A 20,931-nucleotide genomic window follows, 5' to 3' on the forward strand; every position below is an offset into this window, starting at 1 on the left:
AAAACAGCTCCTTCTGTTGCTGAGGAATCACTTAACACAAGCCTGAGTCATACAGTGAAGATGTACTGCCCCCAAGAGGACACATGATATCGCTGCACCCAATTACAAAACATGACTCGACATTTTCTGCGGCCCTTCATTGAGTCATCCATCACAGCTACAGTCTCAGGCTGCAGCCGACTGCAATGAGAACGCCAGAGTGACAAAACGAGTGCTACATTTATTTTATTTTTACGAGATAAAAACAAAATCTTATTTACAATCCTTTTCACAGACATTTAATGACAATATTTAGTAGTGATATTTTAGTTCAGACGTGTCTTTTTCAGCCTGGAGTTGTCTTCTGCAGCTTTACGCTTACGTGAAGGAGTACCTGGAGCTTCTTCAGAGGGAGCTTTAGGCAGGTGGTACAGCTCGACAGGAGGGGTTGGCTCCTGGAGGAAAGAAAGAAGGGCACAATAGTGAATCTACTGAGTCTGATTTAATACTAGAGATGATCTTACATCTTGCAAAATAATGTCATTTTAACTAATCTCAGTGAGATGTATCAGAGTTATAACCATATAACTGCTTTATAACAGATGAAGTTATATTTACATACAAATTACAACAAAATTATGTAAGATTTAGTGATTCAATCCAGTGATCAAGTGCTCCATTGACCTGCATGAGGTAGTCTGCAATGTACTCTGGCTTCAAGCATGTGACTCCCTGGGAGGTAGCCTCTGATACGTCGACTCTGAAGTCTCCGGGCTTCAGCCGACTGAAGTCCGCAAACAGGTGAGTGGCCTCTTTGTACGTGGACGGGGAGGGACTCGGTAGGACCTGGAAGGAGAAATTACAGGTAATGGTACAGGTAATATTTACAGAAAGAACATGTCAAAATATAGCTGATAGGGGAGTTAAGGTCGAAGTAGGGCAGCTCTTCTGCTGCTCTCCATCATCAAAACTGAGAATTCTCACAATCATATTACTGGTTGTTTCAGGGTTTCAGTGTTTTATAACATCATAAAACGTAATTTATGAAAGGAAAACAAACTAAACAGTTTCCTGTTTGCAAAGATTAGATTAGCAATTAAATTCAACCCTGATGCTGAACTAAGGTATTGGCCACTCTCCAATTTTCAACTTTTTCTTGGACAGGCTACTGTCTAAAAAAGTCTCTCTCTTTGATAAAGAATTTGCTATTTCTATACACAAACAAGCTGCTACCTTCGCCCTGCCAGACTGCAGTAACCGCCTGAAGCCTGATTCTCTGTTCTGGTCAATGTTCAGCATGACTGTCCATCCACTGAAGGCTCCCTGAAAAACAGAAAGAACACTTAGAATAATTTAACAATATAGACAATACAACACAAATAGCAGAAACTATGACTGTTCTTTTTGCAAAGTGTGAATGTGTCTGTCAGTACCTCTTGTTCAGAGCGTCCCTGCAGGGTTTTTCTCCAGCGCATGGCAGCTAAAGCCAGTCTCCTCTGCTGGGAGGTGATGGAGGGCAACGCATCCAGAATGGAGCTACTGCCCCACTCATACTCATCCTCCTGGCACACAGACAGATGGAAGACATTAAAAAAATAATACTTGCCACTGATCATTTGATGAAGAGGAACGCCTGTGAAACGTTGGTTTATTAAAACCCTTTGAGTGGAAGAAACATGGTTGTGTTATGTAGCTAATGGCAAGACTGCTTTTTGGAACAGCAGACATTTTGGAGACACAGATACCGATGTACAGATATTGAGAGGTTAAATAGACATGGTGGTTTGTTTGTAGTTACTTTTGATTTTTGGCTGGAAAACCAGAAAACCAAACTTTGCCCTTCAGACCATTACCTGACATTCTACATATTGAACATTACATAACAACACCATTACAATACTGTAATTGCAGGGTGAATAAAAAAAGTTCCTGACCTGGATGAAGCGCCCCACAGAGCGGCAGGCCTCCAGGTACGAGCGGTGCAGGATCCATTTGCCGGCCGCCATTGCTGCCAGGTATTTCTCATTGCGCAGAGGAGTCCCGACGATGATGTGGGAGCAGCTGGGGTCGAAAGACTGCTTGTCCAGGACTACACCACCTAGAACATCATAACCAAAGTAGGCAGAAAGGAATAAATAACTATAGACTGCACCTAAACTGGAGTTATAGTTACAGACCTGATAATTAAACATTAAAGACTGTGTATAAATGTATTTAAGTTACCTATAAGCTGCTTTGGTTGAATATACGTTTCAATAATAGTTCAACTGATGATGTGCTGTGGTTGATTTGAGAATACTGAGTTCACAACATTTTTATCAGAGGAAGCATCTGCAGGAGGAAATATTCAGACCCTGGAGGCAGATCCTCCTTTTCAGTCATCAGGGATTAGCTCCTCTGACTTCAGGCCTCTGATGTGGTGCCTTTTTTTATTTTACTGCAGGATGATGAAACACTGTTTCAGAACTCTAATTAGGTGCAAGACTCACCAAGCTCCTCTATGAGGTGACTGTAATCAATGCGTTCCTGGGGGCTGAGGGAGGACAGCTGAAACCTGGGTGGCTGCTTCTCTTCCTCACGCTCCTCCTGTGAGAATTAAAGAGCCCTTTAGTACCAGTGGCTTGTTTGAAAGAGGTGGTAGAGTACAACTAATGCACTGTGCACTAAAGAATATACATTATTTATAAATGTTAATTAAAAGCATGCGTGTGCGGATGATTGCAGACACGTTAAAGTAAATATAAACCTTCACCTGTGGCTCCGGTGCTACTGGGGGGTTGGCAAGAGGGAAGGCAATGCTGGGGGCTTTAGGAGTGAGGATGTCACTTTCTCGCTCTTTTGTCGGAGGCGTTCCGACTTTCTGACCCATGTGCTGGTCGATGACATCACAAGCAGCTGGTAGAGGATACAGTGAGTACAGTGAAAGTCATTAGCTACAGTATGTCAGAGGCTATATCTTTCTATGTTTATGGTGAAATTACTCTCCTGGGGTCATATGAAGACAAGCTAACTATACTTTTGTCAGTAAGCTAGGTAACAATTGCATCTAGTAGTTAGCAGGTGTAGCGACAACTACTGTAAGAACTAGTTTATGCAGTGTACTGATGTGTAAATCACAGTTGGTGCAACCGGTAGGTTCCTGATCTCTTACCCATCTCCACCAGCTCAGAGTCCGTCATGGAGTCCCTGAACTGAGGGCCGTTTTCTGTGGTGGGAGCAGGTGGAGGTGCCAGGGTCTCAGAGTGTTGTGAGGGACTACCAGGCCACTGTAAATTATCAGCCAGCTTGGCCCTCTCCTCCCTGGCTGTAGGGTCATCCCAAACTATCTGCTCACTCTGAGATGGCTCTGTGTTTATGTCCATAGCTGCTGCTCTGGAAACCCTGAAAGGACAGAATGAGGTGAATTTATTTTTGTGAACCTAACAAAAAAGGCATCACACTTCAAACTGTTTGAAGTTTATGTTTCTCCCATTTAGTGATTAGTGATTGTTATAGTTTAAACATAAACTAACTCCTCACTTCATGGCTTCCTTACCTCAGCGCTTCCAGAGTACGTCTGTTCCCACTGCGTCCAACCCGGTTCCCATCAGGTGTGTGGGGGCCCGAGTCAGCCCCTCCTGATCCCATCCTGCTGAGTCTGACTGAGGCACGCCTCCCTGTCGTAAGCTTGGTGGCTGACATGATCTCCTGAAGCTGTCTTTGCAGGTTCTCCCTCATTTCTAGAGTCTCAGAAATATCTGGACACAAGAAATAACCAAGCAATAAGAAAAACGACTGGTTCTCTCAAGTATGTGCACAAGATTTAAATGCAAAAGAATTAAATGAAAGTTGTAAAAAGACACTGACCACTTCGATCTGCAGCATCATGCATCTCTTCTTGATCTACGCTCCCATCACTCACACGGCGTAAAGTTGTAGTGTCTTCTGTGGCAGCATCTTCACACTGAGGGACAAATAATAAAACAGATAATTAAAGACAATTAAATGAGGTACCTCTTTACTAGACCTTACTAATAACATAAAATATTCAATTCAACACAGAACAGTATCCAATGCTTCACTGAAAGACAATACACACACAGCCACAGAAGTTAAATTACATATTTAGACCCACCATGCTGTCCTTTGCCTCGGTGATGGCTTTGAGTTGGGTTCGCGTTGAAGGTGGAGACCTCTGGGAGCTGTTGGGCACCTGGCTGAGGTTTAGGCTCATCTTGGGGTTGTAGGTGAAAGGATACAGAGACTCGGCAACGTGCCTCTGCTCATCAGCACACTGCACAAGGCGACATGGGTAACTTGTTAGGTATAAACTTCTGTGTATGGATATTCACTGTGTGTTGTCACAGCAATTCATTAAACAAGACTAATATGACTGGAATCACAGCTGAAACTCCCATCTGCCTGCAAAATTACCATATCAAAGCTGGTTTTGATTAAATATTCTGCTTTTGTTGATGGGATGATAATTATTCCCCCCAGGTGAAATGTGCTAAGTGAATACTGAACAATAACAGGAGGCACAAAGCAGCACCTACCAACATGAAAAAGAGATGCCAAATGAAATCAAGCGTATCTTAATATCACTGTATGTATCCTCTTGAAGACATATTTCCTTTACAAGCATGTATAACCAACAAAATATTTGATTCGTTATGAGAGCGACACTATGGCTCAGGAGGCCTAGGCTCACATTTTTGCCCTAATCCTTTTCTTTGTGGTTTATAAAAAAAATAAACTAAGTTGAGTATACTTACAAATACTTGAATATCTTATTTGTTATAATACATGCTCACCATCATCAGCCCAGGATTAACTGTATCTCTGAGGCAGTGTAATTATTTAATGGGTTGAGACAAATACATAATAAAACTTAACAAACTTACTAATTCACTTTAGAGCAATTATTTAGAAAACTGACTAATCTTTTAATTAATCTTTCAGCAAAAATGCCAAATATTTTTGGTTCCAGCTACTCAAATGTGATGATTTGCTGCTTTTCTTTTTTTTATATGATTATGAACTGAATATTTCATTAGTTCCAGTCCCAATTAATTTAAAATGCATTCACTGATCTAAAAACAGTTACATAAAAATGGTTCAGTATTGTCCTCTACAGTGCACTAAAAAGTAAAAGTTGAGTGGTAAAGTAGAGCTCAGGTTCTATTAATATTTGCTACTAGGTAACATACAGCCTGCAGCCAGTACTGGGAGACCACATGCAGTCCTCTCTCCTTCACTCCTCTGTATTCCCGAGTGTTGTCTCCTACACGGCCCTGGTAGATGTAGTGTGTCACTGTATCGTCACAAGCCCACCTAAAAACAATTTGATGGGAGTACAAAGAAATGTTTGTACTATTTGCATTAAATTATTATATTAATGTATAGTTTAACATTTTCATGAAACCTCTTCTTAAAGAAGTTTAGATGTAATGAATGGGGGACAAAATCCACAGTCCTTGTACAGAAATACACTCTGAAGAGTTGAAGCTCCAGCCGCCTAAATTAGACAAATCAAGTGGACATCTTCCAAAGTTACTGTGCTTTTATTTTGAAATTTGCTCTGCAAATAGAGGGAAAGAGAGCTGAGTCGAGGCAGAGGGGTAATACAAAGCAGGAAATTGGTACTAAAAACACATTAACATTGGATGATACTCTCTTGATCCGTCTAATTCGGACTGCTGAAGCCTCATATTAACTTCAGATAAAGTTTGGAATGTAATTTTCCACACAGAGAGTACTGTTTGTCTCCCCAATCACTTATACTGAAATTGATTTAAGAAGGGGTTGTCTTTGCAGCCAATATGGACAAAAAGACTGACTACATGTGTTGAATACCTGAAGTCAGCTCCGAGCGAGGCAGCGACAGCATTGAGTTCACTCTGCAGTTTGCTCAGCTTCTTTCCAACACAGATCACAACACCAGTAAGAGGGCCGACTTCTTTTTCTGGGACCTAACAAACAAAAAAAGCATCAAGTGATATGGGTAGTATATAGGCTACGCTATCATATGTCTCACTCTTCCTTGTACTATAAACAAAGTTTTCTTGTGACAGTTAATGTGTCTGTAACTATAAGAGATCCTCCATCAGTGTCATTAGTAATCACTCCTGTACATTGTATTTGTATGTATTTTAGTTTACCTCTTTCTCAGTCGCCTTTGTAAGCTGGGGGCTAGCAGACATGGCCTGCATATCTGAGACGTTATTTCGGGCGCTATTGGCCAGAGCCACCTTTAAGTTCCTGTTGATGACATCAGTCAGTGGCGTCCCCACCCTCTCTCCTGGTTTGGATCTTCCCCCTGGAGTCTCCAATTCTCCAAGTGCATCCTTAACAAAACAGTCCACGTATTTAGAGGATTATCTATCACATATGAGTGCACAATTTATTGCTACAGGCCTAAGACATAAAGCAGTGATTGTAATTCTAGCACTATATTCTGCTCAGTTGGTACCAACCTTGACATTGAAGGAGGGCCTGAAAAGCTGGTCTCTGCTGAGGAAGCGAGAGGGAGTGTCCAGCTGCAGTGTGGGTTCCTTCTGAAGGGGGTTCCTTCTGCCGCCCTCCAGGTTTTGTTTTGGGGTGCTGAAGTCCTCTTTGGGCTTCATCTCGTCCAACACGGAGCGGAAAACTTTGCTCCGGAAGCGACCTAAATCCAGCGGTGTAACAGCCTTACCACTCTGCAGTCCCAGCAAAGGGATCTCTGGAGACAAACGTGCTGGTGGAGGCATGGTGGGCCTCTGGGAACCGCCGACAAAACTCTCATCATCCCTCTCTGTAGAATCAGAAAATAAAAGTTACTGTCAGAGCACAGCAAACAATGAAAACTCAGCCTAAAACAGACTGCAGAATCAGACCATATAGCCAAAATATATCAGTCAGGTTACTCAAAATGCCTGTCAGAATATCCTTGGAAATCTATTTTATTCCAAATTTCAAATAAGACTCATTGGTAAGAATAATTATTTTGATCCAGCATCCATCCATACAAAATACAAATAAAACATGCATTTACATTTACAGGCTTTACACTTTTCTAACCTGGTGAGGGTGGCAGGTCAACTAGAAAACGCCCTTCCTCTGCCCTCTGGCCAGTCCGAGCAGACTCTAGTATCCAGTGCATGGTGACGGCTGGGAGGCCCCATTTCTTTGCTGCCTGATACTTTGTGCCTTCTGGGGTCTGCAACACCAGATGAGTGCTGGCCAGCATGCCTTTCTTCTGGTTGGCCAAGCGCACAAAGTAATCCTGGACACTGCAGGAGAGAGAGAGAGAGAGAGAGAGAGAAGAAAAGATGAGAACTGATAGACAAGTAGAAAGAGAGGTAGTTCCCAACAGGCAGGCAGGACACATGATGGTAAAAGTATACAGGAGAGAGAACAATGTGAATACCTTTGCCTTAGACTCATGGACCAAATTACACATCCACATCAGTTTATAAAAATACCAAACACTCGTGCAGCTCTTAATGTTTGTACCCTGTGGTCTACAAGTAAAACAGCATATGCGGTCAGACTGCAATGTAACCATACTTGGCTCCAAGGTGCTTGGCCAGCTCCACCAAAGACTCCCTCTCTGATCCGGTGAACTGGCTGACGGAGAGAACGCAATCTTTGAGAGGAAAACGTCCGTCCATCACAGGAACAGGAGTGAACAAAGGGTTAGAGGACAGCCGCAGAACACACTCCTTCTCCACACACATGGCCTGAAAATGTATGAAAAAAAAAACATAACTGTACAAAACTGATAAATGACAAATATGTATTTCAAATCAATGAAATTATTTTTTTGTTTCCTTATCAATTCATCTGGAAAATATTGATTAATTACTTAATTGTTTTGTCTACAAAATGTAAGATTTTAAAAACAATCTAAAAGAAGATATTCACATTTGAGATACTGGAACCAGAAATAGTTTGGCATTTTTGCTTGATAATTGACCTAAATAATAAATTAATTATCACAATTTGTTGATTTAAACTCAAAAATGTATATTTGCCTCTTTGTTCAGCCACTTAAAAAATCAACAGATGGCACTAAAATCACCAAGAATGATTACTCTCTCTACACAGGCAAAATAAAAGCAGTAAGACTACAATCTTACCAGCCAGGTATCAGTGACCACCTCGTCCACTGTGGCCTCCACTGAACAGCCCAACAGTGGGACCACCGCATAGTCTGCCACCACACGTGTACGGCCAGTCAGCACCCTGCCTCCATTTTCTGTCACCAGTAGAGAGAGCTGGGCCTCGGACTCAGTGCCAAAGCCCACAAGAAGGAAACATTTCCCAAAAAACAGGCCTGCCTCACTGGCTTCCTGCAGGGTTGAGTCTGGGTCTGGTCCTCTGCTCTGGTTTGGTGCACAGAATTCAGGTTGAGGCTCTGCAGCCATACTGATGGACCTCCTGCTGTTGCCCTCTGCTGGTGGGGGCATGTCAACTGAAGGATTAAAGGACAGTTAGATTAGCTGCAATATACAAAACTATATCTTGTGAACTCTTAATAGTGCCCGGCTACAGGAAGCCTCCAGTTTGACAACAGATACTTACCGACTGTAGGGTCATCATCCATATACTGTGAGAGCAGATCTTCCTCTGCTCTCCTATGCCTGGGAGTGCTGGGGCTGGCAGCAGGGGGACCAGCAGAGGGCCTGGAGGTGGAAGTGCGATGGGCAGGCACAGATACTGCAGCCTGAGCAGGGGGCAGGCAGTGAGGGTGGAGGTAACCTGCTTCTGGGAGTAGACTGCCTTTGGTGAAACTGTCCAGCAGCCACTGCACTGTTACTACATGGGGTCTGGAAAGTAACACACATCATCTCAATGATTTAACACACTGTAAACTTAAATTGCAAAAAGTATCCTCCACCCTATGGCACAACTCCTCTGAATAGTATATAGTCTCCACTCTCTTCTCAATTTCTATGACTTTTGCAGGTATTTTCTTTATTGTGACTTCATATGATCTTGCAAACCAGCTTTACCATTATAAATGTATAATGTTTAATTCAATGTGCGCTAAATTTATCAAATTGAATCATCAAATCAGAGGTACATGTTTGGAAACCTTGGGGTTTTGTTGTTTAAATAGTTGTGTGCTGAGGAGATAAAACAGGTCAGAACATCAACAAGTGAAGGGGGGAGGATTATGTGCAGTAGAATAATAATCTTGCAACTCAGACCTATGTGTTGCTTTGGACAGAAAATTCTTGAGGTCCTGATCCAGTTCTCCCATGACCACATGTGTGAGCTCCTCACTGGGCTGGTTGAACCTCAGACCTCCTGCAGTGTTTACGAGACGCCGCAGCTTCTCCAGTTTCTTCCCTGGCAGGCCGCACAGATAGAGCTGCACAACATTTAACATGTGTGAAACAAAGCCTCAAAATTTTCTTCCAGATTTCAAAGGATATTTCTGCTCTATATGAAAATATATTCTCCTACTTACCTTACAGCCATCCAATATATCATCAGCTGGGCAGACGGTGAGATCCAGACTATCTATGGCATCTGGAGCGTCCAGTCGGCTGATAGTGCCGTTGGTGAGGGCTGTGTCATTTATTGTCATGCTGGCGTTGACAGAGATGTGGCTCAAGCCCAGCAGAGATGGACCTTCTGGAGTAAAAATACACTTATATCACAGACTAACACTCTACAAGAGATTGTGCTTGACCCCAATTCCCCCACAAGAATGTGAAAGTAACATTTTAAAATGAAATAAACAAGTGCATCATCAGTTTGTGGCTCACCCTCTTTCTTGTTGGTGCCAGTAGGGGTGGAAGTGTGCGGTCGAGTGGTCTTTGATGCGTTACGCTCCACAGTGTACCGGCTCTCATCTTGACAGAAGCCCTTCTCTATGCTATCAAACAACCAGTGCAGAGACACACAGTACACATTCCACTTCCGTGCACACTCGTACTTCTGACCTGCAAACAAATACAAGTACTCAGAATCAAAGTCATACTGATGAGAGTACCACAAATACAGCTTGTCTGACTTTTTTTAGAGGTTGATTAATTAATATTAGACACTAATAACGGAAACTAAAATGAGAAGATATCTGATCCGATATCCCATCGCTAACAGAGTCTTAGAGAAGTTTTTAAATCGGAAAAAATTGCCCAATGTGCTGTAACGGCTGGTGACTTGCCTGTTGGTTCACTAACGATCAGGTGTGTGCACTCATTCATTTTGAGCTGGCCGGTGTAGTTGGCTCCGTGCTGCTCACAGAGCCGCTGCACCTCTTTACGCTCTGTGCTGGAGAGGCCTGTCACACAAACAGTACAGCCACGGAGCACAGGGCACAGATAGTCCTCAATGGGTAGATCTGTATACCTGAAAAGACTGAAGGAGGCAGAACGAGATGTTCAAAATAATTATCATCTATGTTTAAAGTGCCCTGTTTCTGTCAGCAACTGTATAATTTTGGTGCAGTGATAATATTGACTGTCAAACCTTCAGGAAAAAAGAGTTCATTTGGCCAAGAAAACATCACAAAATATAGTATGTATCCTTGTAGGTGTAGAACAGAAATGTCAGTGATAAGAAAACATACCTGTCCTGAGATTTCTCCCAGCAGGCTTTGACCCATGCAGGCAGCAAGATGGGTTTACCCAGACTGGCAGCAACCAGGTATTTCTTGCTGCCCACTTCTCCTGCAATCAGGTGTGTGACAGATACATTTAGGTCAAGGTAGACCCGTCCACCCATGAGTTGCACCAGATCCATCACCTCCGTCTGTAGAGAGACAGACACACACAAACTTACAGAACACTTTAGAAGACAATGTGCTGACTTATATTTCATAACTCTTGCAATACATTACAATTTTCTTATGTATTTTGGGATGTGTGACGAGCTCCTTTCATATGATTTACTGCTTTTCAGGACATATACTTTTAGTTTATGCACATACTGATGTATGCCCTTGATTGTGTCCTGTTATCAATGATAAGAATGATTAAAGCTGCATTCATTAACATGTCATAATCTGTGACTTCCTATTTCCAACTCCCTCTCTTCTGTTCCCTCAAACTATTTCACCATAGTCATTAATACACTTTAGCATCACCTACAACACTGACACCGAGGTAGACACCCAATATATCCTCACATCACCACCTTGCCTAACAGCACCTTTAAAAAGGAGTGAGGAAGAGATTAGTCCGCCTTAGCTGCTTAACATTCAGATTACTCTTTTATTTTATCTCACTGATATATATTTAACATTTTATTAGACTGCTGACTTAAAGAGAGCAGTAAACTGACCCGTATAGCTTTATCCAGGCTCGTGCAGGAAATAGTGATGTCGGCCATGGCCATGTTATAGACGGGCGTCTCTGCTTTGGGGACACAGTGCTGCTGCTGCAGGCAGTACAACACCACCAGTGGACTCACCACTCTGCAGCCAAGCTACATGACAAATCACAAAAGAGGGAGAAAGGGGGAAGAATTACTCTCTATGATGATTTATGATGTTTCACCAATTCTTGTGAAATTCAGGATTAAGATTTTGATGAGTCAAACACTGAGTCAGACCTCTTTGCAGTGCAGAAATGCTGGGGTGGTGAAGCTACTGAAGACAAACAGAGACTTGTCATTCTGGTCCATCTGTAAGACAGCATCTTCATCGACTGTTTTCAAGTACTTCTCAGACTGCAGCTCCAAAATGGCCTGTGTAAACAGGAGACAGACATTACTGCAAACAAAGAGACAGCACAGCAATAAAATCTTAATCATCATAATAATAATAATAATAATAATAATAATAATAATAATAATGGAGTTTACCTCATAAGCTTTGACGGCATGCTCTGTTTTTTGTCCTTTACTTTCCACAAACTTCACAATGAAGCCCTCCCTGTCTCCTTTGGACATGGTCAACCTGTCAGTAGGTGTGTAAAGAGCAATAATAATAATAATAATAATAATAATAATAATAATAATAATAATAAAGTAGTTTGTTATGGCATTAGCTATCCTTAGCAGTAGTGACTCGACAATTACTGAACATTATGACTTTGCATGTTTTTATTTTAGCAAGCAAATATTAACTGGTGAACTACAAATAACTACACATTATATACAACGTTATATGTTATATGTATATATATATTATAGATAATATAAGCAGTTAACTTTATGTTAATGTTAGTTAAACTATTGACCACTCACCTCCTCTTGATGAACCCACACAAGTGTACTCCGACAGTAATCAATATGAAGTATAACCAGTCATGGGGAACTAGTTAAACGTTAGTTAAGTCAATAATAATAATAAATATAACAGTTTATGTCGCTAACTAATGTTTTAACCTGTCAGCGGACATTCATACAAGCGTATAAAATACCATTAATATTCATATTATCATAAACAAACGGTAACTAGTCTCTATCGTATTCGAGGAATTCAAATACATCTTATAATAATATATATATATAATAATTTAATAATAGTTCGGCGAAGTTAAATATCAGCTTTGTTGTTGTCTGTTCGCGCCTAACAGCGCATCTTCCGGTGTTACCTCCTAATTTCGTCCGTGTGGAGTCGGACTCTAGTGTTCAAACGATCCGCAGGAACTAAATATTCAACGTGAATTAAAGTAATACATTAGTTTTAAATATAAGCAGAATAATAACGTTAAATAATAAGTCAAAAAAATATCACCTTAGTATAAGGTTTGATTCATATTAGGGCTAAACTAACTTCACTATATTACATGAAATCCCACATGAATGTGTATAATCCCACTGTAGTTAGTTATATAATACTAACAATACTACTACTACTACTACTAATAATAATAATAATATTAATAGCCCTTATTTAAATAGCACTTTAAAAAAAAGTTTACATATGTAAATTATGTAATATTCAAGATCCAGTTGGATAGTCCATCAAGATTTATGGTTCTCAAAATTAACAAAACAAGATCTTTTTAATTTACGAAATGATGGAATTTAGCAGGATTATGTGGATTATCAGGACTATCTGGGGTTTACAAATGCAGATTGGTAAAACCATTTGTTCCAACATCAAACCTATAATTTCTGTTCAAGTTTATAAATAATACCATCTGAAAACAAAATTTTGTCTTTAATAGTCTCTAATATGAATCGTTAAATGATTTCATGTTACATTATGTGAGTTGCACAGCTGAAGCCAGGATAGTGAGGTCATGGGTTAATATTTGACCAGTCTGTAAAAAGCGTTATTTACTTATTGAGTTAATTACTCACTTCGTAGTTTTAGTTTTCCAAACATGAAACTTATGTCCCAAGGACCACTGTCAGGGATAAACTGCAGGTGTGGAAATACTTAATTTGTTCATATATTTAGGTATTTTCTTTTAAAAGTGGTAAAATTAAAATATACTCAGTCTAAAAAGTACCAGAATCAGTGTTTTAAGTTAAAATCTACAAATTCCCACAAAAAACACAGAATACATGATCTCAGTGTTTTCTATGGTACCTTTGGAAGTCATGTCTTTAACTTGCAGGTAAAAATGGTTATAACTTGAGGAAATACTCAATATTCATTTTCAAAGGTGAAATACATTTGAGTCCTGCTCATAAACAACTCATAATGTTAAAATCTGTTGTTACCTCCACAGGCACAAATGTAAATACAAAAGAACAACACTGTGGGTTCCCTTTTATTCTTAAAATTTTATGTACAAGTGCGACTGATTTATTTTTTTTTAATGTACATTCAATATAGAAAGTTTATATACGCAATATTACATTGAACATTTCACAAATTGCACTAGTCTTTCACATAGATTCATAATCAGAGTCATTCGTCATGTCTTAGCAGAAGCTCATTTCCGGTGGTTATTATTCACTTATAAATATTCTAGTGCTTTTTGCATTCTGGGGGAAAGGAGAATTACTTTAAAAAAATGTGAGGCAGAAAGGGTAGCCTTCAAAGAGAGAGAGAGAGAGAGAGAGAGAGAGAGAGAGAGAGAGAGAGAGAGAGAGAGAGAGAGCGAGCGCAGAATGAACAATGAATTAAGATCAGAAGAATAAGAGGCTGAACATTTGGAGAGAAGATCTGTGTCAACTTTTGAAAGAGTGGATTGAATTAGACACAACCAAACCAGACAAGATTTCCTATTTTAACTTTTTTTTTTTTTCATATCAGAATCCATTATATAGGCTAGTAAATGGTAGGTTTAAGTAAAAGGTGGATAGGTCCTGTGCACAAATGTGTCACAAATGAGGCCAAGTACCCTCTGTTTGGGATTTAGGGTTAAGTGGCGCCAATCAGGATATGACAAAGAGCAATAAGATAATAGAGAAGAGACAGTTAACCTATAATAAGCCTCAGTCTTCCAATGTCTTCCTCATGAAAACCAAAACAAAATCTAGAGTAAAAAATATATTCATACAAAAAGTAAACTCTTCTGTGTTGTCATTGGAAGAAACAAGAAAAGTAGCACAGAAACAAAACAAAATGTGGTCATCCGTTAAAACAATTTCAAAAGTGTTTATGAAGACTTGAGTGTCGTTTGTGAGGGGAGAGGAGAGTGATCTTGGAGGAGGTGTTGCAGAGAATTTGGTGACGGTCTCCTCCGTCTTCCTCTCTCTCTCCATCCCCTCGTCCGGGAGCTGAGCGGTCCCCTTCTCTGAGCTGCGGCCGTGAAAGCTGCAGGGCAGTCTGGGTGCCTGAGCGTGACGTGTGTGTGTGTGAGTCCGTCAGCCTTGGTCTCCAATGTCGTTGTCCACGGGGGGTGGGACGCTGGGCATTACCGTGGTGCCAGTTCCTGCTGTAAGGTAACCAGCTACTCCTGGACCTACAGGTGACAGGAAGATAGAGGGGATTCAGTACAGGTTGCGACCGGGCGGGAGAGATGGAGCGCTAGTGGTGAGCTACAATGATGTTCTAAACTAAAAGACTACTGTATGTATGGAGGAGTGATTTTGGCCAAGTTATTAGACACTTTTAACAAATGTTGAAAGATGGATGACAGAGTTTGGAAGTTGCTGAATACAGGGTGTATTATAGGATATTTATATAAATGGACAAGTCAAAGGATGTGGTGGAAGTACAAAGATTTCTGAGTGATTTATGCTTATGAATTGTGTTTTTTCCACTTTTCTATTTCTAACTAATGAAGCTACTCTGATTGATTTCTATTGTTCCTCTGTTTGTGTGTGGTGCAGAGGGGACTTTGAGGAAGGTGAGAGTTTGGACTTTCCTCTCATCTGATTTACATTTTTTGGAAAACAGAAATTGTTAAGGGGACACTGTCCTGCAAACAAAACTTTTAGACTTATTGCACTTACAAGTGAAAAGTACAGGAAGCAACACATTTTACATCATGTTTTTATTTAGCTGATCACATTTTAGAGGCTTTTTGGTCTTTGCCATTGTCCGCCTAAATAACACACTTACTTTGTATGACCTTTTATGACACTTTACCACATAACATCAAGAATCAGAGATTATTTTAACTCAACTCTTTAATGAGTAACATTTCCAGAGGGTCAGTTATGGAAATCTGAATTACATTTATTTTTTGGTTGACTTTTTGTTTTCTTCCTGCCTACATACTGCCAACATTTTTAATTTTGTCAAGCTTTATTGTTTTCTTTCCCACAGCAGACTGGAAATCCCCTGGCCTTTTCCAAATCACATCACACGGGACAGTAATCACATTCTTTCGAGGGCATTTCTTGTTAATTCCTGAACAGGAGTGTGATAAAGAATGTGTTGGATGGTAATGAAGATGTTGTAACATTATTTTCAGCACTGCCACGATGGAGAAGTAGGAATGGAAAATTAAGTGTGGGTCAAAGATGGAGGGAAAGAGGTGAGGTGAAACAACAGGTCAAAGTCTACCTGCACCAGAGCAAGAGAGAGGAGGGCTGCGAGGGCCCAGCTTAGGAGTCTAGAGCCCACCTCGCAGTGGGCTGCTGGCGGCCAGGAGAGAAGGAGTGGATACCCCTGAGGAGGAAATGTGGAGGACAAAGAGGAAGGGAAGGGCAGAGCCAGGAAGTTACAGGACGTGGAGAGAGAAAGGGTTGCAGGGTTTAAGCGAGGAGTCAGCCACATGGTGGTTTTTAGGATAAAGCAAAGCATTAAGAATCAACAACAGCTCAGAGAGAATTACTCAAGACTTACCTTTTAAACACTCACAAAAAAAAAAACAGTTTTTCTTGTTAAGAAAATGGCGGGTTTTGTGATGTAGAGTGTTCAATAGCAGGTTAAGTCCATAGAAACACTTTACCTGTCAGGTAGCCTGCGGTCTGCGACTCTGAGATGAAAAGATCATGTTTCTGGTCTTTAAAGGCACTCCACACCGAGGACCTCGCTAGAATCTCATTCACCTGCAAAGCAGTGATTGTCAAATAAGACAAATAATCAGTATGATGTCAATTTTAATACTTTTTAATTAGCAAATATACAAAGCTCCTAATCATTCAGTGGTTTTAATTGACGATCCTGCGGGTCATGTTTCCCTCTCATACCTGTTCTCCAAACTGCAGACTGCGAGTCATGGACTTCAGAGCCTTTACTATCTGTGCCTTTGTAGCTGAGGGGTTGTCTAGTGTCTCCAGTCCGATTCCTTCCAGTAGCTTCAGGAGGTAGGGAACCAGCTCTACTCTTAGAGCCTATTCAGTTCATTAAAAAGATAGGTCGTCATTAATTTGACATGGTCATCTAACAACAACAAGAAAACAAAACAATAATGGTGAAAGTTTACCTGGGCCACGAGTTCAGTCTGCTCCTTCTGGAACATGCGGTTAAGAGCTTCACAAGCCAATCCGGCCATGTCAGGCCGACACTTCATCCCAGCCATGAGGGGGCCGATGGTCTCCAGAGAAGCCATGGAGCGTACACACAGCTACAAGTAACAGAAGATAAACTCAGTATAAACTGACTGTTGTTTAACAGAAAGAGCAAAAATAGTGGGAGTATTTTCAAGGTGTTAAGTCTGGGCTCTTTCAAGTGGGAATCCCTGAAATCAAAGCTCAACGATTTATCGTTGGTCTTCCAGAAATGTATTTATTTATTTTTTTAAATCAAAGAAAGACAACAGTAGCAGAGGCAGAGATAGCCTGACGTTTATTCCTTAGTATAGATTGAACGCTGGGTTTTACAATTACAGTAAGTAACTTCACATCCCTGTTTCGCTCAGAAATGTGTAATCTCTGAGCCTCATCTGAGATTATCCTGATTAGATCGTCATTATCTCTCCAGAGCCACAGAAGACACGATACATCACAGGTTGAGTAGAACTCTTTATGATGAGTAAAACTGCACTCTAAGAGAGCTTCCTTTCATGAACATGAGGTGTGAAACAAGGTGTAGAAAGCTAAAAAACAGTGTGTGTGTGTGTGTGTGTGTGTGTGTGTGTGTGTGTATTTGGTTCATCACCTCATTGTCTGATAGCACGTGCAGAAGGCGGATGGAGCTCTTGGGGACGGCGTTGTTCTTGTGGTTGAGTGCTGCCAGGACGCGTGGCAGGTGACCCAGAGGTGGAACCTGGTCGGCCAGCTGGCTCTGTGTGCTGAACAGACATACCGCTGCCGTGGTAACCGTCTCCAGGGCCTCACCCTACAGCACACCAGAGGTGTCAGAAAGAGGTGAAAATTGCTGGTGTAAGTCAACAGATGAAGTGAAAATGCAGTGTGTTTCTGTTTCTCAGTAAGGCAGCTCACGTTGGGGTTGTTTTTCTCCAGCAGTTCAGTCACGGTCTCCAGGAGGGACACCAGGAACTCTCTGGGTTTGCGTAGCACCCAGCCAGGCTGAGCAATAAAGATGCGCAAGAAGACTCCACCAACTTCCAGCTCGCCCTGTCCTGCTCCATAAGCCACCGTGAAGTCCTCTGGCATCTGAGCACATAAAGCAAGAAACCATTGTCACATTAAATCATACAGAAAACATTATTGTTTTATAGAAAGTAATACATTATTTCACTTACTCTCCAGTTCACATCAGGATTATCCTTCTGCTGTTTAAAGTGCCTGGAAAATTTTAGGAAAGTAATCATCATATTTGACAGTTAGGACACAATACTTAACTAGATATTGATTAAATTGGGTTTTGAATGGAGCTAATGTCATACTCTAGCATCATCTCCCGGACAGTTGTGGACACTTTCTCCCTTGAGTTGTCATTCCAGATGAGTTCAGGGTTCTCGTGCGTTCCTTCAAATATGTGCACTGCTGCCTCGGCGTTGTCTCGCATAGCGTCCATGAACACACCAGGCAGGAAACGCATCAGTGTTAGACGCACCTGGAAGAGACCGAATGATAAAGATAATGAAGATACATGAAGATGCACGATAACGCAACAAAGACAGGAATTATTTATGTCTTTATCGATCCTGACAGACCTTTGGCCCAACCAGCTTGTCTGAGGTCATCTTGGAGAAGAGCTCTGCGGTCTGTGTGCGAACCTGGGGATGTGTGCAGTTACAGAAGAGGTCTAGCAAGTAGATCAGAGCACCTGGGGGAAGAAAAGCATTAACATGAGCATCAGTGCACTTGGAATTAACATAAAAATTAAGCACTCTTCAGGAAAAAAAAAACTGAATTAAACTGACCTTTGGCCATAGCCTCTTTGACTATCTTTGTGTTAGAAGTCAGTGCATACAGGGTTTCCAGCACAATTTGCCTGCCTAAATGGTGCAAAGAAACATGTTTTAGTCCAAAGATACAACACTGCAATAAGTATGGAAATGTGTTTTAGATTCTTCGTCTTACTGGAGGGGAGCGAGTGAAGTAGCAACAGAAGGTTGGACAACACCAGTGACTCAGCAATGTTGCTAACACATTCCTGGTTTGACGTCACTGTATTCACAACCTGCAGAGAAAACGAATATGACTAAAATGCAGGGACGGAGATATTGAGAACCATCTTAATTACATATCAAGACCAAGAATCTCTACCTCTAACACCAGCTGCTGTACTCTGCCAGCTCCATGAACCCGCAACAAAGAGAAGAGCAGTTTGAAATGGCCGATGCACTCTGACTCCGAACCTGAAATTATACAAAAATAGCTGCTTAGAAAAGAAGTTCAGAAAGAAGGATGTCTAAATAAAGCACGTCAACAACAGATTAGCAGAGCTAGAGGAAGTGTTGTGTCTCACCAGGGTTGTTTTTGATGACATTGCGGAGGGCCTCTAAAGCCATCTCAGCGAAGCGGAGCCTCTCGGCATGCTGCTGGGACTCCACCTTGTTACTTTGACTCATGGCCAGCAGAGTGTGGAGGTACTGGGCCTGGGAGCCTACGTAGTCCAGCAGACTGGCTGCAAATGCTTTTGGATACTAAAAACAGAGATAGTAAAACACATTGCAAAAGGTTTAAAGTGTATTTTATGGTTAAAATAAACCAAATAGACTATTAAATGTGGAAAATACAACAAATAAAATGTGTTTTTAATAATATAATCAATATAGTAAATAATACATAAGGAAAACAATAAAATAAGCATTGAATGTTGTGGTAATACTATCGTACTCTACTCACCTCCAGAGGGAAAGTTGGTTGGTCATTGAAGACCCGGACAAAGATTTCCCCAACAATCAGCTCTTTGTTGTGATCAGTGAACACAAACTCTGCACCAAAGCTTTTATCATTTTCTCCCTACAGAGAGAAAACAAAGAGGATGCATGATGAATATCAACATATGACATTTCCATATATAAACAATTAAAAACAGACACTTTTTATGTATTGTTTGGAAAAGATTAAAGTATGTATGTTACTCATACCCTCTTGATGTTTCCCTCTTGTTGACCCTCCAGGAACTCTAGCAGCTCAGCTCTTGTTCCATTGTTCCAGATCAAATAAGGGTTCTCTGAGTTACTATTCATCAGCTTCAAGACCTAAATGCACAATGGGGCATGTAGAGTTTAGTTTGGCATTGGGGTTTATGTATGTATATGCTTTGTATCCACCTATACACCATACCTCAGCAGGAGATCCTGTTCCCAGCTTCCTTGAGATGTATGGTGTCAACATGGCTGCTAAGCTCTTGCGGATGGTGGGGTTCTCTGGAGGTGTGCCCTCGATGCCGTTGGTCTCTGAAACAGGATTGTTCCCGTCCGGGGTGTGCGGTGTCTGGGTGTAGCCTCCCAGACGGCTGAGAGCTACCAAACTTAGCTTGGCCAGGCTGTTTGCAACCTCCTGCTGGTTTGTCTCCTGGCTAGTCTGCACGCCACTTTCCTCCAGAGTGTAGTCGTAGTTGAAGAGGTGGACCAGCAGATGCCAAAGCACACCAGCGTGGTACAGATGGGTCTGTAGGAAGAAATCCACTGCGAAGGAGCTCACGCACTGGACTGCCAGAGCAGCAGTTTTTGGGAGTCCCTGAGAGGAGAGAACATAAATCAAGGTTGAGAAAAATACATCAACAAGTAGAAAGCTAACATCAAAGGTGGTACATGTAGCATTTGATTATTATTAAATATTTTGCAGGCGAGAAGATGAACAAGCAAGATGTCTGCCAAGAGTAACAGTGGTGGCCACAGTGGATCTTTTACATTTCATTACATTTCTCTCTTTCATATAATCATATAATGAAGTGCATTTATATCTATATATTGTGTTATGTTTATTATCACACAGTACACATCCATACAGTGTACAGCATATTTATATACACATTTTTATTGATACATCTCACGCTCCTGTATACACTTGATATTTTTATAGTTTATAGTTTTTTATAGTCATTTTTATTTTATTATTTTTCTTTTTCTCATTTTATCTTTATATGACAAGTGCTCTTACTGCTGAGCTGACCTGTTTCTTCTCGTCCAACAAATTTCATTGGACCATTGACCCTGTGTTAACCTACATGTGACCAAAAAAACTGAATTGGACTGAGGTTAGAAGACGACGATGGCTCGTAAAGATACACTTCCAGCACCTTTGTACTCTGTACACTGTATAAAAGCAAAAGAGGAAAACTTAAATGAATAAAACATAGATTTTTTTGGCAACTCTAAA

General features: G+C 41.0%; 2 protein-coding genes across 6 annotated transcripts in view; both read right to left on the minus strand.

Annotated features, from left to right (window-relative positions):
- Window positions 1-209: 209 nt before the first annotated feature.
- topbp1 (DNA topoisomerase II binding protein 1) lies at window positions 210-12,484 on the minus strand. 2 transcript variants are annotated; one of them, XM_051411054.1, is made up of 28 exons: window positions 12,142-12,484; window positions 11,758-11,851; window positions 11,506-11,640; window positions 11,236-11,379; window positions 10,523-10,704; window positions 10,118-10,311; window positions 9,717-9,893; window positions 9,416-9,579; window positions 9,153-9,316; window positions 8,524-8,768; window positions 8,079-8,413; window positions 7,507-7,679; window positions 7,018-7,229; window positions 6,435-6,751; window positions 6,120-6,305; window positions 5,815-5,930; window positions 5,169-5,292; window positions 4,094-4,252; window positions 3,826-3,922; window positions 3,515-3,716; window positions 3,131-3,360; window positions 2,732-2,874; window positions 2,469-2,565; window positions 1,914-2,077; window positions 1,413-1,541; window positions 1,213-1,302; window positions 664-825; window positions 210-434 (listed from the first exon to the last, which is right to left on the minus strand). In XM_051411054.1, exons 2-28 carry the CDS (start codon window positions 11,842-11,844, stop codon window positions 306-308), a joined length of 4,557 nt encoding a protein of 1,518 aa, XP_051267014.1. In that variant the 5' UTR covers window positions 11,845-11,851; window positions 12,142-12,484; the 3' UTR covers window positions 210-305. The 2 variants fall into 2 exon arrangements, with proteins under 2 accessions (XP_051267014.1, XP_051267013.1); XM_051411053.1 differs by having other exon boundaries at window positions 9,416-9,582.
- Window positions 12,485-13,604: 1,120 nt separating this feature from the next.
- The window catches only part of LOC127369371 (dnaJ homolog subfamily C member 13), a 30,840-nt gene continuing 23,513 nt past the window's right edge, over window positions 13,605-20,931 (minus strand). For 3 of the 4 annotated variants that reach the window (XM_051410655.1, XM_051410654.1, XM_051410652.1), the window contains 16 exons: window positions 19,894-20,289; window positions 19,695-19,808; window positions 19,450-19,566; window positions 19,070-19,247; window positions 18,868-18,959; window positions 18,682-18,781; window positions 18,522-18,596; window positions 18,312-18,424; window positions 18,042-18,211; window positions 17,898-17,940; window positions 17,635-17,808; window positions 17,351-17,530; window positions 16,677-16,817; window positions 16,441-16,584; window positions 16,200-16,299; window positions 13,605-14,762 (listed from right to left, as the gene is read on the minus strand). In XM_051410655.1, the coding sequence (XP_051266615.1) occupies window positions 14,665-14,762; window positions 16,200-16,299; window positions 16,441-16,584; window positions 16,677-16,817; window positions 17,351-17,530; window positions 17,635-17,808; window positions 17,898-17,940; window positions 18,042-18,211; window positions 18,312-18,424; window positions 18,522-18,596; window positions 18,682-18,781; window positions 18,868-18,959; window positions 19,070-19,247; window positions 19,450-19,566; window positions 19,695-19,808; window positions 19,894-20,289 (2,235 nt within the window). In that variant the 3' untranslated portion in view covers window positions 13,605-14,664. Of the gene's footprint in view, window positions 14,763-15,811; window positions 15,917-16,199; window positions 16,300-16,440; window positions 16,585-16,676; window positions 16,818-17,350; window positions 17,531-17,634; window positions 17,809-17,897; window positions 17,941-18,041; window positions 18,212-18,311; window positions 18,425-18,521; window positions 18,597-18,681; window positions 18,782-18,867; window positions 18,960-19,069; window positions 19,248-19,449; window positions 19,567-19,694; window positions 19,809-19,893; window positions 20,290-20,931 lie in introns of all 4 variants that reach the window. The other variant, XM_051410656.1, reaches the window with a different exon arrangement.

This window comes from Dicentrarchus labrax, unplaced genomic scaffold (assembly GCF_905237075.1).
Source record: "Dicentrarchus labrax unplaced genomic scaffold, dlabrax2021, whole genome shotgun sequence".
NCBI lineage: Eukaryota > Metazoa > Chordata > Actinopteri > Moronidae > Dicentrarchus > Dicentrarchus labrax.